The sequence below is a fragment of the Astatotilapia calliptera genome, chromosome 3 (assembly GCF_964374335.1).
Source record: "Astatotilapia calliptera chromosome 3, fAstCal68.1, whole genome shotgun sequence".
Taxonomy (NCBI): domain Eukaryota; kingdom Metazoa; phylum Chordata; class Actinopteri; order Cichliformes; family Cichlidae; genus Astatotilapia; species Astatotilapia calliptera.
Window position 1 is genome coordinate 55,006,904 of NC_137424.1, and position 18,116 is coordinate 55,025,019.

The 18,116-nt window shown below is 42.0% G+C and overlaps 2 protein-coding genes across 2 annotated transcripts in view; one reads left to right on the forward strand and one right to left on the reverse strand.

The window, feature by feature from the left end:
- Positions 1-750: 750 nt before the first annotated feature.
- Positions 751-8,004, reverse strand: LOC113019415 (palmitoyltransferase ZDHHC3). Its single transcript, XM_075410369.2, has 9 exons — positions 7,824-8,004; positions 6,664-6,752; positions 6,057-6,130; positions 3,131-3,243; positions 2,948-3,009; positions 2,583-2,703; positions 2,431-2,503; positions 1,822-1,996; positions 751-1,738 (listed from the first exon to the last, which is right to left on the reverse strand). The coding sequence occupies exons 1-9, from the start codon at positions 7,946-7,948 to the stop codon at positions 1,647-1,649; spliced, it is 924 nt and encodes a 307-aa protein (XP_075266484.2). The 5' UTR covers positions 7,949-8,004; the 3' UTR covers positions 751-1,646.
- Positions 8,005-11,341: 3,337 nt separating this feature from the next.
- Positions 11,342-18,116, forward strand: part of LOC113019417 (serine/threonine-protein kinase 26-like) — a 52,320-nt gene continuing 45,545 nt past the window's right edge. The window contains exon 1 of the mRNA XM_026163138.2: positions 11,342-11,624. Within this exon, the coding sequence (XP_026018923.1) occupies positions 11,604-11,624 (21 nt within the window). The 5' untranslated portion in view covers positions 11,342-11,603. The remainder of the gene's footprint in view (positions 11,625-18,116) is intronic.

Below are 18,116 nucleotides of genomic sequence, written 5' to 3' on the forward strand. Positions count from 1 at the left end.
AACCTAACGAATTCAGTATCAGTGCATCCCGAATAATTAAAGCTCGACTGTACATAAAAACTCAAATAGTCTCTCTATCGTGCTGCAGTGTATGATTAAGAAACACTGAGATGAACCAGGAAGCTGAACTGACCTATTTTAGAAACTTCCTGTGGAGGCTGATGAAAGCTTGAGTGGTAAAACAATCACCAGCATAAATACTGGTTGAATAAAGCAGTAAAGCACTGGGATTTGACCGATATCTGACTGTTAGTGGACATCAGCTGGTCACAGTAGCTGAAACGTCACAGGCATTTTAATTAAAGAGTAACTCAAAGGACGGTTTTCCTCTTCTTACACTCACGGGATTAAAGAACGGCTCCATACCCATATTTGGAGGAAGTTTCGGACAGGTGAGGTTACACGCTCTCTGTACAAATGATACGTTTCGCACATACACAAATGCACAGAGTGACCAGGGGCAGCCAATGAGAAGAAAGCTGTCTTAAAGTGGGAGGAGCTTTATTTAATATAAATAAGGCTTATTTTTAATTTTAAATCATGCAAAGCTGGTCGTGTAGTTTCACGTGTAGTTTATTGTATTACACTGTTTATTGTATTACACTGTAGTTTTTAATTTTATTGTTATTGTTAAGCACTTTGTGCAGCATCGGCTGTTGGAAATGTGCTATATAAATAAATCTGACCTTGACCTTGACCTTGACCTGCTCACTGGGGTCATGTGATTGTTGGGATTTTGTCTGTATTACTGGAGGGTCTTTACGTTACAAGCCCCTTGAGCTGACTGTTGCTGTGATTTGGCGCTACGCAAATAAAACTGAATTGAACCGAATAGAAAAGTAATTTCCATGAATAAAAATCTGGAGGTTTAACTAAATTTTAAGCATCGTGCCATAAAGAGAGATGTCTCACAAGTATGACGCCAAGCTCAGTTTCATAACTCAGCTATATGAAATCTATTGTTAAAGGCAGAGCTGATGGTGATCAGCGTTTGAACTGAACATGAAAGACAGGCATAGACTCACCCTCACAACACGAGGAATCACAAGGTCAAGTTCTTCGCCTGTCAGGATTTAAACCCTGGTCAGGTGACTTGTACCCGTTTTTGAGTTACTCTTTAAAGAACATTGAAGCGACTGCGCATCTCGTTTTCCCCCCTCCCACAGCTTTGGACGCACTTGATGTGCATGTTGCATTTACGTCTCTTTAGCAGCGCCTGTCGTTGGGTTTAGTGGACATTATATTTAGACCTTTTTAATTCAGCCTGTTTAGTGTGAAACTGTCTAAAAGCCACACCAGTCAAATCCCAGAGTCCACACAGGAGTAGCTCTTTCCTATAACTGCACATCAGGACACATCGGGGGGCGGTCAGTGCTCTTTCCTCGTGCCAGGAAAGATGAGAAATAGGTTTTCATGAACATTGTGTTTAGGTCCTGGAGGAGAGTCATACTTGGTGCATTATTCATTCTTCATTCATTCATTCACACCTCGGCCTTCATCCCTTTTACTCTCACCCCCTCAGTTCCAGAGATAAGACATCATAAATATGCAAAAAATTCATTCACGCGCTCACACAAGCACACAAAAACCTCCCTCGCCTTCCCTTTTTCTTCTCTCTCCTCTCCGTCCCCTCTTGTGCCCACGAGTCAGACGTCGTAGTCAGGCAGGGCGGAGTAGGTGATGCCTCCGACTGACGGAGGGCTGGCGTGGAGCGGGAGAAGCCAGCAAAAGACCGACCCTGCAAAGACGGAAAGAGAGATGAAACAGTGCTTTATGTATTTGGAGCGCCGGCGAGACGTAGGTGTCAAAAGATCAGCGCACCTCTCCCAAAGACCTCCCGCAACAGGGCCAGCTTCGGCTTGCGGGTGTGTGAAGGGTGGTGAGGCAGCTGTGAGGAGGGGGTGGAGGATGAAGAGGACGAAGAAGCCCTGTCTTTAATCATCAGCCTGTTTCTCATCTGCTCGATGGGAGTCTCGTCTGTGATTATGGAGACCAGCTGAGAGAAGACAAACCACAAATGAGGGCACATGATTTTTTTCCTTTTGTTTCTTTAAGGAGCTTCAACGTTACTGGCAGAAAACAGACAGTCGTCTTCTTAATTTCACATGTTTGACCTGCGCTACCCACCGGTCAAACATGCGATATAGTAACGTTTCTTTAACACCGTTTAGGGTTTTTAAATGACAGCAGTGTTTTACTCTACTAATCCAAAGATCTACATAATAGGAATGCAATCTGTATGTGTAGGGCTTTTATTGTGAAAGACAAAGACAGGAAGAAGCTGTGTACTGCATGAGGGACGACTTAAAACATGCCTGCATCACCTCTGACTGACGGCATGTTTTCATTAGACTGATCTCTAATACTTAAAAGTGTGTGTGTGTGTGTGTGTGTGTGTGTGTGTGTGTGTGTGTGTGTGTGTGTGTGTACCTGATCGTAGAAGATGACCATGACAAACACACCAAACAGCACCGACTCCACGAGGAGGATGATGTAATGCGCCCTGAGACAAAGAGAAGGAAACTGTCACAAGCCTGACGCTTCACCCTGAAAACCAGCCGTCACAGGTCGCTCTGTCTCACACTATCAGGTGTTTGCTGGGCGTCTCCTCGCTTTCCTTCTCTGCGTCACCGCCTCGCTCGTTCCTTATTCTCCACACCCACGCCGACACCACCAGCACCATGGAGTACAGGCTGGCCATACCTGCGCACAGACATCACGTCACAAATCACAGCCTGAGAATCTCTACCTTCACTTTTCAGACTGAGGTGAAAGCAGCAGCAGCAGCTCACCACATTCCCAGAGCGGACCTTTGTCTGTGTTTTTGTGAACACCTCCAGCGTGTGAAAACTTTACACGCTGGAGGTGTTCACAAACTTTACACAAAACTTTTGTGTGTTTTCTAAAAAGTCATCATTTCGACAGGCAGTGTGAATTGTGTGCTCACCAGTGTAGAAGAGAAACTGGATGAAATACTTCTGGTTTAGCTCCCCGACACAATTATTGATCCTAAAAATGACACACACACATCAGAAAAGCACAGATGAGAAGATGCTGGAGGTGTAAAAACAGAGGTGGGGGTAAAGGTGGGGGGTGGCAGGCCGATGGACAGACGAGGGCGTGTTCTCACCAGGGACAGTGGTGGTCCATGCGGCGTATGCACCTCTGGCAGACGCGGCAGTGATGCGCTCTGGGGGGTCTGTAGGTTTCGCAGCGACTGCACACCGTCCAGCCCTCGCAGCCCTGAACACAGCAGCGCAGCAGTTCATGTGTTAAAACCTCAAACACTCCCAAGTGCAGGCTGAGGGTGAGGATGAGCAGCTGCACGTGCACCAATCATTTCTGCTTTAAAGTTTAAAAAAATAAAAAATAAAAATCATACAATATGATCCAAACTTATAGGCACGCATTCAGGGTTTCCTTTTTTGGCAGGAACACACTTTACAGACAGCTGTAAGCTCGTAAGCGCATAATAACACGCTGTGAAGCAGACACGAGTGCAGCTGCTGGGACGTGAATGACGGCGCGCTGAGATAAACACGGTGCAAACCTGGTAAAATTACAGCTCAGAGTACAGCTGCCATCCACCGACACTCCCTCTCTGTCATTAGCGTTCGGCTTGTTTTTGCTTATTTTCAAGCCACAAACATCACTGCTGAGTTCAGGGTGGGAACAAAAGTAGGAATTTGGAGCTCTTCCAGTGTTTGGTCTTTTAGCGTCAGTCTTGCTCTCATACAAGTTTTTATAATCTGTGGGATTAAAAACAACAGCTATCATTCTGGTTCTGCTCTTAGCTGTAAAGAATATATTTTTAAAGCTGCCCAGTCTTACTTCCCACATATAAAAATCAGCACTTTCCCCCCTCAAACCTGCAGAAATCCATCCACACGTTTCAGTTCTCCCTCCCTCTCTCACCTCCAGGTCATTAAAAATGCAGACGGCGCGGCGTCACATCACCCCGACTCGAAAGGTTTCACTGATACTGAGAGGTGAACTGCTGTCAGCCTGCAGCAAACTACGCTACAGATTAGTGACGGATCTTTTCAGTCAGTTTGGTGTAGGTGAACTCGATGGATGGAAACGCAGTCATTGGTCCAAATAGGCCAGCAGCTGGCCAATTAGGTTACCCAAGACTAGGGCTGTGCGATATGACCAAAATCTCATATCCCGATATAAGAATTCTATCGTCCGATATCGATATAAATCACAAAAATGTAACATTTTCTGTAAACTCTGTGAATCTCGGGCAGCTCGACTTGCAGGAAGTGTTTCCAGCTGCGCGTCATGTACCTGGAGTCGAGTGTTTTAACCGATGTATGAAACTACACATTTTTAGACATAAGTTGTAAAGGCCGCCGTTTTCTTTGTGAGTATTTATTACACAGCGTGCTGCGGGGAAAAGCCTGTTCTAACGTTTGAGTCTAAGGTTTATTTTTTAGCACCTGCCGGCTCTTTTTTGCTTCTCATCCGTAAATAATCTGCTCTTTCACGTGATTCAGTTTATTTTGAAAAGTCTCAACAGGATCTTGAGCTTTATTGTGAAAGGTTTATGTGGAACATAAACAAGCGGATACGCGATGGTTTTACCGTAGTTGTTGCTAACCACAACGCATAAAAACAGGCGCTTGTCCGTTCGTAGTGTGGTTATATTAAATATAAGAGAAAGAGAGAACTTTAGGAAATGAATATAACCACTACAGTGACCATCAAAACCATGAAACAATATTGCCGTAAACAGTTTATTTTGCGACACCACGAAACAAACGATAGCGTAAAATGAAACGATAGACGTTTTTATATCGTCATCCGATATATATCGTTATATCGAACAGCCCTACCCAAGACCCTACCGTTTTTACCATCATCCTCAGCTGGCATGAACTGACACTCAGCTGTGCCGCATGTGTCTGAATTTTTATTTGACATCATCACTACAGCGACACCAGCCACACGTTTATGTTTCGTAGCGTGCGCGACGAGACGAGGCCGAGCCCGACCGACAGTGAGAGCGGTGTGGGAGCCAGCAATTTAGACTTAGTACCAAAATAAAAGAGCCGCTTCAACCAAACACAAACTGGTGTGGAAAGAATTTAATAAACACCTGTCGAGTACAACCAGGCTACCAAAGAGGTGATGCTAGCAACTGGAGACGTGTGACCTGAAAGACCTGACCATGTGACCTGGAGCGCTTGTTAGCTGTGCTCCATACAACAGGAAGCTCAAGCTGCTGCTTCTTTTAGGAGTGATCACAATGGATCATCTCCATCTCACTATCACACCAACCCCTACATGTCCTCCTGGCTGGCAGCTCCATCCTCACCATCCTTTGTCTAATATATCCACTCTCCCTCCTCTGCACACATCCGCACCATCTCAGCTCGACCTGAGCCGTCCCTCTGACGGACTCGTTTCTAATCCTGTTCATTCTGCTCACTCCCACTGAAAATCTCAGAATGACAAGAGCTGACGGTGCTTTGAAATGATGGGTGTAGTTACGCAGGGGTAAAGCAGGGCTCTGAGCAGCTGGTTAAGCAAGCCCAAGCCAACAAACTTACCAGGTCGTGCTGTCATCAGTGACAGCAGCTCATCAAAGGAAGGATGAACATGCCTTTTATTTAACTGCACTTAGAAATACTGTTGTCTAGCAGGCTTCAATAAAACACTGTCCGGTATTTCCTCTACATCGTCAGAAATATCAGATTTCCCCGCTTGCAGTATCGTGATATCATTTTTAGGCTGAACTTGTTTTTCAACCTGCCGGCTCTGTGATCTCAGCCTCCGCTCATGTGAGAATCACATTCTTCTCCCGAGCGAGTGGGCGTCATCTGTGCCGCCTCCTTCCTGCTCTGTCCTGGCGGCTTTCTCCCCTAAACCACACGGAGGATTTTTCCAGCAGTCCGAACGCGTCTGATGCTGTCGTTACGCTCTCAGTGCCACACGTGACCGAGGAAAACTGCGGAAAACGTCCCCAAACCGATTCTACTGAAACTTAATTTGTGTAAGTGTGCGCGTCTCATCAGGAGGATCACAAAGATTTCTGTGTTCTTGCGACTCACCCGCTCGTTCATCCGAGACGACTGAGAGCGGAGGTCCGAGAAGTCGATGGCCGTGTCAGGAAGAGGCACCATGCCTAAACACACAGACACAAAAGACATTTGTTTGGATGTTTCCACCCAGAACCCACAGCGTGTGCGTTTTCTTTTTCTTTAGAAAGATGGACTAGCAGTGAGAAACTCGTGCTACGTGTTTGTGAGCTGAATAGTGAAAGAAATTATGATGAAGAGCTGAAAAACTTTCAGAGAGGAAAGTTAGCGGTTTATAAAAAGATATCTGCCTTACCCTGAAACAAAGGGAGACTGCTACCAGCCCTGAATGAACTATCAGTATGTTAAAAACCGACACAGTTTCAGTTATTGTGCCAATGTACTACTTATAGGGTTGGGGAACCCTGCAGTGAGATGAGACTGAAGAAGTCATTCGGATGAGTGACCAAATGTTTGTCCCACTGAAAACGCTACGTCCAGATGAACAGAATCAACTTTTGGGGGTATAAAAGACAGACTTTAACTTTATGAGAGATAAATATGTGTGTGTGTGTGTGTGTGTGTGTGTGTGTGTGTGTGTGTGTGTGTGTGTGTGTGTGTGTGTGTGTCTCTTACTGACCAGGATCTGAGAAAACAGCTTTAGAGTGGCAGGCTAGCAGCAGCAGCAGAATCAGGTTGAACACTGACCCGTGGAGAGTACACCACACACTGTCAGAGACAGAAGAGACATGCGATTATTACACTTCATCATTTAATCTTCTTAATAGAATTCAATTCAATTTTATTTAGATAACGCCAAATACCAACAGCAGTCACCTCTGGGTGCTTATGTTTAAGGTAAAGACCCTACAGCAGTACAATGACAGAAGTAAAGCAAGTTATTAGAGCTTTAGGGAGTCCACGGTACATTTCAATTCAATTCAATAAAACTTTATTGAATTGAAGGTTGACCCCGAGGGAAATTGGGTAAATATCCTGTAAATGTTCATGATCACAAAAGACAAAGAAAAGCCGATTTATTTATTTATTTTTGCATTAAACTACAACTTAACTGAGCATAAGTTTCTCTGAAGGGGCTGGATGACTGCTCTGTAACTTTGACAACTTTACAATTTTAATAAAATACGTTTTACTCCTTTGCTTTCTAAATAGTCCTGGTTACATCCAATATCATACAAAACTGCACAGAATAAGCAAAAAGCACTACATTTGACTGAAAATAAGAGTACATACAAACATTTTGTGACGCTAACATTTAAAATATTTGGGTGGAAATTGAGGAAGTGCGCGCTTCTCAGCTCAGGAAAGTCTGAATTTGGCATGAAGACTTGGTTAACGCAGTTTTGAATTTAGGACGAATTAAAGAGCAACTCTCGTTGATTTAGATGAAGCTGCGATTCTGGTTTTAAAGAGGATTTTTGTTCTCAGACACGCAGAGCAACTTTAAATCACCCAAAATTTTGAACGACAGCTGGACTCGTCGGCTCCGGAGTAGGCTAATGAAACGCCTCAGCTACGAAAACAAACCGAAAGCCACCTGTGATGGAGCGCGAGCCCGGTTACAAAACCAAAGACGTGAATGGGAACGCGATTAAAGCCACATTACAGTGAGAACAAACGAGATTTGATTCAGTTTCACTGCGCCGAGGGTGAAATCGTGAAGATACCGTTACTGTTGATCTGTTTGCTGTCAAATGAATGAAGGCACAGCAAAGAGGCGGACGACATATTGAGGGATTTTAAGGGGTTTAAAAAGGCGTGGAAATGCAAAACACCCACCTGTCCGAGTACGCGGGGATGAGCACGTACTGTATGACCACATAGTCCGCATAAAACACGCTGAAATAAGTTAAAATCAGGCAGATAACGCCGCAGGGATCTCGCCTACAGCGAAGAACCGCCATCTTCTCCCGGGCTCCACCCCCGTCCCCCGCTTCCGGGTGACGTCAGATGGAAACTTGAAGCTGCCTTCCAGGACCGTCGAGAAAAGGCGATTCATGTTTAAAGGGCCAGTTCATCTTTTTTTTCTTCAAAAGAGATTAAAGAATATTTGACTCAACAAATAAATCTTCACCTCTGATCTGCCGTGTTTCTTTTTTATTGATACCCTTAAGCAGATTTGTTTTTCAGATCACAGAGCTGCCAGTCAATCTAGTAGACGGGGAGTAAGCTGTGGTCACCATGGAATGGACGTGGTGAACAGTAATACTATGGTAGGCTGTGGTACTCAGCTGGTATAGTGGGGTTCAAAGACTGGATACATGTTTTCATCTTGTTTATGTCAAACTGTGACCATACCATTGGAATGTTTCAGCAGACACTGACATGCAAAAACACCAGACAATATTTGTCCAACCTTCTATGGTCCAGTTTTGATGAGCTCATGTAAATTGTAGCCTCAAGTTCCTTTTCTTTGCTGAAAGGAGCAGCATAAAAGACCGGTGAGGTCTTCTGCTGCTGCCAGGTTTGAAGTCAGCCAGAGACGCTCTTCTGATTTGACTTGAACTTCAGTGGGTCGATCGCGTTGAGCACAGTTGCCCAATTCTGTCGGGTTGCTCCCATGTGATTGGCTGAATAGATTTTGTCTTTAGCAATCAGTTACAATCTTAGAAACATTGTCTCTAACTAGACACTTAATCTGGATGGCATTACCTTGGCCTCCAGTAACACAGTAAGGAATTTTTAAGCATGCTAAACCAATATATTTCTTCTATTTCAATATAATGCTTTCTTGCATTTGGACAGTTTCTCTAAAATTAGAAACATCCTGTCTTTAGCCGTGTCCAAGTTCATAGGCTGCATCCTCCTGAGGACCTGGCCTTCACAGTCTATGTGGACCAGGTCCTTCGAAGGCTGGAAGTGAGTGGCTGTGAAATTGGACCGTCTAGTCTTCAGATTTGCATCACCGGCTGTTTCAGTGGAGTTTAATAAACTCAGCCGTCTGCTCCTTGCTATCTAAAATATAACAGGATATTGGTGTAACTTCTCAATCATGTCACACTGCTGTTTAATCAGTTTTCCGTTTGACATTTATTTAGCTATAATCTCAGCCAAACCAATTTACTCACAAACAAATAAAACACATGGCAGCACGGTGGCACGGTGGTTAGCACTGTTGCCGCACAGCAAGAAGGTCCTGAGTTCAATTCCACCATCAGGCCAGGGTCTTTCTGTGTGGAGTTTGCATGTTCTCCCCGTGTCTGCGTGGGTTCCCTCCGGGTACTCCGGCTTCCTCCCACCGTCCAAAGACATGCAGTTTGTGGGGATAGGTTAATTGGATAATCCAAATTGCCACTAGGTGTGAATCTGTGAGTGAATGTGAGTGTGAATGGTTGTCTGTCCTTGTGTGTTAGCCCTGCGACAGACTGGCGATCTGTCCAGGGTGTACCCCGCCTCTTGCCCTATGACAGCTGGCTCCAGCACCCCCCGCGACCCTGAAAAGGATAAGCGGTAGCGAATGGATGGATGGATGGACAAATAAAACATTGAAAAAGCCAAACAATAAAATTTTTAGGTTATCTAAGTGAATATATTATATTATATTATGTTTAACCTGAGTAGCGAAAGACCGCGGGGGACTGAAAACAATGTGCCAGGAGTTTGATGTTCTTGCCGGCTCTAGTGAGCCTTGATCCCCCGGCTAGCTATCAAGCTGGTGGGTAACAGACGTCTCCGAAAAAAGTTAGAGCACTTTTGCAAATATTGATGTCTTAATAAATCGAGCAGATATTTGAAGTTTACACACCTACATTCTCGCCTGAAAATATGTTAAAAGTTTATTTTGTGACCCAGAAAGAGGAATAATAGTAATATTAAAACTAAGTAGTTTCTGCCATTGTTGGAAAGTGGAATTGGCTGGGCTGCACTATGAATTCTGGGATATGGTGGGCCATGAAGGATACACCCGACCCATCCTTCAAATCTGGGGAAAAGGAGGATGCGTTTGTCTGCTGCATTTGGAGGAGTCTACGAATTGGGACAGCCGTCGACGCGTTGCTGTGACGTAATCGACCTACAAATGCAGCCTCAGGAGGATGCAGGCTATGAATTTAGACGCCCACTTAGAATGATGCTGAAAATCTAGTTCATGCATTTATCACTTCTAGGCTGTACTACTACAATTCAGTATTATCAGGTTGTCCTAAAAACTAAAATGCTGCAGCAAGAGTACTGACAGGGACTAGAAAAGAGAGAGCATATTTCTCCCATACTGGCTTCCCATTGTTGGCTTCCTGTTAAATCCAGAATTGAATTCAAAATCCTGCTCCTCACATACAAGGTCTGAATAATCAGGCCCCATCTTATCCTAATCCATATCACCCCATTAGAACACTGAACTCTCAGCCTGCAACCTTACTTGTTGTTCCTAGAGTATTTAAAAATAGAATGGAAGAGAGAGCCTTCAGTTTTCAGGCCCCTTTACTGTGGAACCAGCTTCCAGTTTGGATTCAGGAGACAGACACTATCTCTACTTTTAAGATTAGGCTTCAAACTTTCCAAGCCTGGCCAGCTCAGTTGGAAGAGCATGAGCCTCTTAATCTCAGAGTTGTCGATTGGAGCCCCATGTTGGGCACTCCTGTTGCATATTTGTCCTTAGGGATTATTACATTATTTTAATAAATACTACATAGTTTTATATAGTATAAAAGGATTTTAATAACCCATATAGTTAGGGTTGGATCAGGTGACCCTGAATCCTCCCTTAGTTACTCTGCATTAGATCTAGGTTACTGTGAGATTCCCACGATGCACAGTTTCTTCTTCAGTCGCCTTTTTTCACACACTGTGTATTTAAATATTAGTTGTTATTAATCTCTAGCTCTCTTCCACACTATGCCTTTGTCCTGTCTTCCTTCCCTTAACCCTTAACCAGCTGTGTCAGATGGCCACCCCTCCCTGAGTCTGGCTCTGGTGGAGGTTTCTTCCTGTTCAAAGTTTTTCATTCCCACTGTTTCCAAGCATCTGCTCATAGTGGGTCATCTGATAGTTGGAACTTCTTCTTAAACCCTTCAGTATAAAGCCCTCGAGGTGCCTCCTGTTATAAATTGGTGCTATATAAATAAAATTGAATTGACCTGAACCGATGTATCTAATGAAGTGGCCGGTAAGTGTAGGCAGCTGTTGATTCGAAGCAGTTTTGGACTTGCACCTGAAGGCAGCATGAACCACAGATAGGAACAGTTATGAACAGCAGGTGGCAGTAGAAGTGTGTGCGAAGCTGACATTCACACACCGTCGCTCCTCCCTTGAAGGAGGCAGAAAGCTGCGCGTCATCCTCTCCGTGCACTTCTTCTTCTGTGCTCACTTTGTCACTGTGTGTTTGTAGTTTGTTCACTTCAGCCGCCTGCAAGTTAAACCGCCGTTCCTCTCGGATACAGTTCCTCCACTTCGAAGTCAAACCTCTTTACTTATTTTTCTTTCGAGAAGTTTATTTCCTTGTGAAGAAGCTCGACGAGGATTAAAAAAATATATATAGTAGAAGGCAGTAGTCAAAGAAGGAGGAGAATAAAAAGTGACAAACCTGGAGGAGGAACAGGGCGTTCATACTTCGAAGTAACCATGGAAGTTCCTGGTATGCAGGTAAGGAGAAAGGTGGACGTGCTGCTGCTGCTCTTCTCTGGGTTTTCAATCGTCCTCATGAGAAAACTGAAGCGGGTCTTTATGAGAAGTGGAGGGGAGATTGTGCAACTGCTGCTGCATGTTTCTTTCTTTTGTAAGAGTGATTACCTGTTGTGTATATGAGCCATAGGAACATACTAACATACAGCGCTGTGTATTCAAATAAACAGACATAGGTCTCCACATCCAGTTAAAAAAACATCAGGGAAAAGTGACTCGTCAGATCTTCTCTAGCTGTGGAAAATGAGTTTATGGTCAAAATCTCACATGGTGTCTAATTGTGTATTTATACCTGTTTATTCGACCTTTGATGTGCATGTGCTGACTCATAAAGTGATGTAGCTTCCCCAGATTGTGGCTCTGCGCTGTGAAATGAAGCTACACTTGTGTAAAATGTAGCTTTGGTTCCTTAAATTGAGCTGGCTTTTATTTTATGGTGTCTAAATCCCTTAAGTTTTGGCATTATATTTACATAGTTGCTCAATACCTTGCTCTATCAACCTTTGTGTGTTTACATCTGTAATAAGTGTAATTCCAATACCTCTATACCAGCTTATATCATAACTTTGGTGCTCAAAGTTTAGTTTACAGGGCCTTTTCTCTTGATGTGACCTATAGTGTGGATTTAATGACCCATAAAGTTATTTAGCTTATTGAAATTGTGAGGTTGTGGTATTTTATATCGTTTAAAGTGTACTCATAATGGAACTCTGGGGCCATAAATTGAGTTTCCTTTTTATTTTGTGCTTTTTAAATCACTTTAAAGTTGGGTGTTTTACTCAAATAATTGCTTAATAATGTGACTTAACTTCTCCAAGTCGACTTGATAATAACCTTGCGTTATTATCATCTATAATAAGTATAACTATAATCTATACTAGCTTATATTGTGACTTTGGTGCTCAAAGTTTAGTCTAAATTTTGAATTGAAGTTTTTGTTGCATCAAGTGCGCCTAGTTCTAATGTTTAAATCTTTTAAATGAAACTGTAATCTTCATAGAAAGGTTTATAAGGTGGCTCGGCTTCTACAAAATAAGCTTACAGTAACTTTTTAGGGTGTTTTTGTGTCTTCAGTGGTAACTGTGATACTTGCATACACATAGTTCACAGTGCCCTTACCTCTTAATGCGACCTATAATGTGTGTATGATGATTTATAAGGTGACTTTTAGCTTTCTGAACTAGTGAATTTGTAGTGTTTATACAATTTAAGGTGTACCCATGATGTCTCTCCGGTTCCCTAAAACGAGTTTTATTTCATGGTGTTCACATTTTTTAAAGTGAACTAATATTTATCGATATTACCTCATTATTGAGTTTACTGTATGTTTAAGGTGGTTACAGCTGTAAAAGTGTGAAAATAGTGTTTCTGTAGTGGCTTATGTGTTGGCTTTGTTGCTTCATATGTACTTTACAGTGTCGTGTAATGTGTCACGATGGCTTGTGTTGTGACTTTGTTTTACCAACCCAAGGTGAAGTGTGACTGTGGTTTACGTACCGTCGGATATATACATGCGATGAATTACAGTGTGACTCTGCTGCTGTATAAACGAGTTTATTTAACTCTCTTGTGTATTTAGGATTTAAGACTTCTAAATAATCCAGATTTACCGTGACTTAATGTGCTGCTTGTAATCCAGGCACACTTTATGATGACACAATGTTTCTGCCTCTTATCACATCCATATATTTAGTTATTATCAGCTGATATCGCAGACTCACATTATATTGACCTTAATTCTCCTGAACCTGATGTATTTTCTGATTGTATCACTTTTGTGTTCATGTAATGTTTCCATAGTGACACATTTTATAGTCCTCTGTCTTTATCTCCTTAATGATGTGAGCTATGCGTAACTCAAAAGGTGTGTCTAGCCTTCATGATTTCCCGTAACACTCCATGTGTTAATGGCCCATTCTGTATCTGTTGCTCAGGAGCATTGATTGATATCTTTTATAGGCCATCCACTGCCTTTAGTCTAGTTGATTAAAATCTACTCTGGGATCATCCTTCCCTTGGAAGTCATATTAGAGGAAAATCTTCAGGTATGCCAGACTTGTGCCAGTAAGAAACAAAAGGTGTCTAACGTGCACTAAAAGTGTGTAAACGCCTCCAACCTGTTGCTCAGCCGGCTTTCAGGTGTGTCTACCTGTGGGACTGGCTCGCCGTGTCTGCTCTGTGCGTCCCAAGTGGGCGGGGCCACAAATGGTGTCACAGGCTGCTTACATCAACACACCCAACGCCTGGCACCAGCTGCCACAGCATCGAGACAGACAGCAAGGTTTGCTGCCAGTAAGAGCAATGATGCATAGTGGAAAGTGCTGTGCAAGACTGGAGCTACCTGATCAGTCGATTAGGTGATAGGATATTTATCACTTGTTGGGTAGTTATTCTTTTAAGCATAAATATCAGTTATGGTGGCTTTCAGATCGCTTTAAAAAAAAAAAAAACCCCAATATGTATATATTTGCTTATGTGGCTGGGAATTATGTATTGTTGGCCTAAATGTATAAGTAACCTTGCCACTTTGATCTCTGGTAGCTTAAAGGTGATATAAATAATTTTTTATGTTAAGGAAGAATTGAATCGCTAAGTGCGTTAAAAGGGTGCTTATATTATAACCACTTGGAAATAATACCAGAATTTGTAGTGAAGATGAAGGTACCTAGCATCACTATAATGCTAACCAACTGACCATTGGCATCCAGCGTACAACTAGACATGCAGTGCAAGCTGCTGTGGCGAGCCCTTGTGACAAGATTGGTTAGCAAGCTAAATTTATAGTGTATGAAAGTATCAGGTGATAAGCGTTTTTGCTAATTTCATGCTAACTAAAAGAAATGATAAAAACTTTACTAAAAATGATGATAATAACAAAATGAATGGGCTAGTGGTCTAATAAACTGCAAATCCAGTAATTGTATTTAGCAGAAAATGGATTAAAGGTGTTAAAGTGTTAAAGTCATGAATAGAGTCAAAAGGTCCAGTACAGTGACTTGAATTAGCCAAATGGGCAAAGTTACCTAAGCTAAAGGGCTTGATATTTTTTTCCCCCGCTAAAGCAAAACAAACTTGGAAGAGGAAACAACATATCTGTTTCGCATAATGTCTAAAACTTGTTTTGACTGCCCCTAGGTAGCCAAAAATTTCTTTTAAATCAAGTTTAAGACGCATGGTTGCCATTATTGCAACATTTGTTGTTATTAGACAGCTCAAAAAATAACCCAAAATTTGTGCTGGAGTGTCTCATTTTGTAAGAATTATCCTGTAACAGGTGGGGGGGTATTTAGCTTAAATGAATGAGTTTACAAAAGCGGTACAGTAGCATAATGGATGATTTGTGGCTCAGGATATCAGTTTCACACATACTTTGAACCTCTAGTTCCTCTAGTCCTTCCTTTCTGCTATCAGTGGAAGCTGCTGAGAGATCCCAGCTCCATGGAAAATGTTGTGTAAAGCCTGAACGATATCACTCGGCTGACTCTTACGTTGGTTTCTGGCTTGTGACCATGATTCAGAGCCTCTTTTGAAAGAAATCTTACATAATCCAGAAAAATAAGCTTGATATCATTTGAAACAGTGCTATCATTATAATTACACAAGTGCCCCCAGCTGACTCCTTTGTTTATGTCTTTGACAGTCTGTTACGAATAATAAGTTCACTGTCTGACTGTGATATTTGCTGCCTTGGGCATCACATCGTTGTGTCAGCTCTTTCATGGGTTTCCACACTATGTTAAAATGGAAATGACTCTCTTAACAAATGCCCTCAAAAATACATGTTTGTTATATTGAAACGCTTTCTTCTTCTTTTTTAACCGTGCAGACATGGCAAAACGTAAGATTTCCATTTTACCAACATGGGGGGAAAAAAAGGAAAGCACAAGGTATTCACATCTGAGATCACTGAACTTATAAAGTGATCGACAAACTTCTTCTCTAATATCAATAGTCCTACATTACGCAAGGTTAGGCGAGGCCTAATCTTCATTGATCATAAAATCTCATTAGCGGGATTGAACGCTTAATTAGTGGAAAATTTTGCAATGTTGGGATATAAAAATTGTGTTTATTTTTCCACAGAATCCTAACACCGTGGGCGAAATTCCATCTTTGGTGAAATGTACAAATTTCCACTGATGCCTAAAATCAAATCTAGTGGCGCCACGAAACACAGCTACTAATGTATGATGTCACACTTGCAAATCAGAAGCATCTTGACAGTATGGTTTGAGTTGTTGATTGTCACAGAAGAAAAATCCAATGACTCAGCTGGCACTGTGATTGATTGCGTGCTGGCAGGTATGCAGGAACATGTTTTTATGATGTTTGTTCTTTCAGTAATGGGCTTTCAGTTTTAGTGCCCCATGGCGGTTTAAGGAGGTCATTCCCTGTCAAACAGTACAAACTTGAGGCAAATTCCACAACTTAAAGGTATTTCCCCAAGAGTTTGATTCTGGACATTTGCCTACCTTCCTCCTCGGGCTCCTGCCTCATGCTACACTAATAAATTTTGTTGATCTAATATGAATTTATGTTTAATTCGCAGAATATTATTAGAACTGTCACTCTGTTGGGCTTTGAACTAAATATGACAGTTTAGTTGAATCACATATTTTGTCAATCCAGGGAATCACCCTCAAAGTCAAATATACTTAGGATTTCCAGCCAGCCTTCATTTGGCCAAGAAATGGCAACCAGAGATGTACCAGTCCTACTTTCTACAGTTCTGATCTGATAATGATCAATGACTTTGGGTATCAGCTGAAATCCAGTAGTAATCTGATAGCAGTGTCACATTAATGAGCTGTGATTATGTTTTTTTTAAAAAAGAACCGGGAATCGTTCTTTTGTGTAAGACAATGAATTGAACACTGGTTTCGTAACTTCGTAACTACAAAACAATTATCTCTACAAATATAAACTGTACTGGTAATAGGTTTTTCTTTTGTTTTTTCTAAATTTAAGGTACAGATGAACATAATAAAACAAAATTAATTTATATTATCCCTTTAATTTATTCACTCTAGTTTATTTTCAGCTGTCTGTTAGTCTTTGCTGCTGTTAATAACGGCCACGTTAGATTCTCCTTCCCTGGTTCTCCCCTGTAGAGGGGAAGCTGAAAAATATAAAGCCAGGTGACGGCAGAACATTATATTACCATAAGTGTCATAAAGTATTTCAGCAAGTCTTACACCGCTTGTAACGAAAGTTACAATTTTTTTTGGTTGTGTCGGCTAACTTGACAACAGTTGCTGGTTTGAATTAGTGTCATGGCACTAATTTGTGCGACGGGTCAGAGCATTTTTGATGATACCCGATCCAGCTTTTAGATTGGACTGATATCCAATCCAAATATCAGATTAGTGCATCCCTGCAAACGATTAATGGAAACTTTACCCCAATCAAACAATAGCATTTTATCAGCCTCGCTGAGTAACAGTTGTGTAATTTTAGTACCTGAAGTATGGCTGGTGTAGATTTGAAGTTTTATTAGACTGGAAGTGCAGCAACTTAAAAACCAACTTAAAGTTAACTCAGCTGGCAGACTAGCATAAAAAATGGAGCTACGTATGGAGAGAGAGAGGAAAAAACTAAACATGGGTTTTAGGTGTTAAACGTCTGGCATTTTCCTGTTCCTGCCATTTTTTTTTTTTTTTTTTTTTTTTTACTTTGATTCCTGCTCACTGATCCACTACAGGACTTTACTGGCCTTAAAATACAAAAACAAAAAACCCACATATGTGGATGCATCGCTTAATTATTCACAGATACCAACTGTCATAAGGTGAACTACTAAATTAGCAAATAAAACTGTCATTAGAATAAAAACCAATCAGCGATTGACCCAGCTGGTTGCCTGAAGCAGATATATTTCAGTCACACAACCCTAATGCACTGTAATGTAAAAGAGCCTCTTGAGGCCTCTTGAGTGCGTTCTGAAAAAAACAAAACAAAATTTTTTCTTCATTCAAACTTAATTTAGGACATTTAGCAGCAGTGAGAAATCCTAAAGATTTCAGGATGTCAGCGCAGCATCTAGCTCGGCGGTAGCTCGTTAACGGAGATTTGCCGTGTTGTGGCGTTAAGGTCATTTCAACGAGATTAACCTGAAAGCACTAGTGGGAACACAACGAATATGACTGCACATTTACGCCGACATCATCCTAGTGCAAAGACAAAAACAACAAGCATGCTACTAACTTTAGCCGAGTCATTTAGACAGCTGTTAGCACATGATTCTCCTTATGCTGCTGAGAATATAGCCCAGAAGAAGCGGATAGTATAGCTTTTATTTTGGAAAGAGACATTTCTCTGTAATAAACTCTCTTTTCCAAAGATGAGTGATTCCTCAATCAGATACAGGGCTTGCAATATCGCTAGCCCGACGTCCTGGGGCTAGCGATTTTTTCAGTCGGGCTACCAAAATCTATCTCTTCCCTGCCCGTCGGG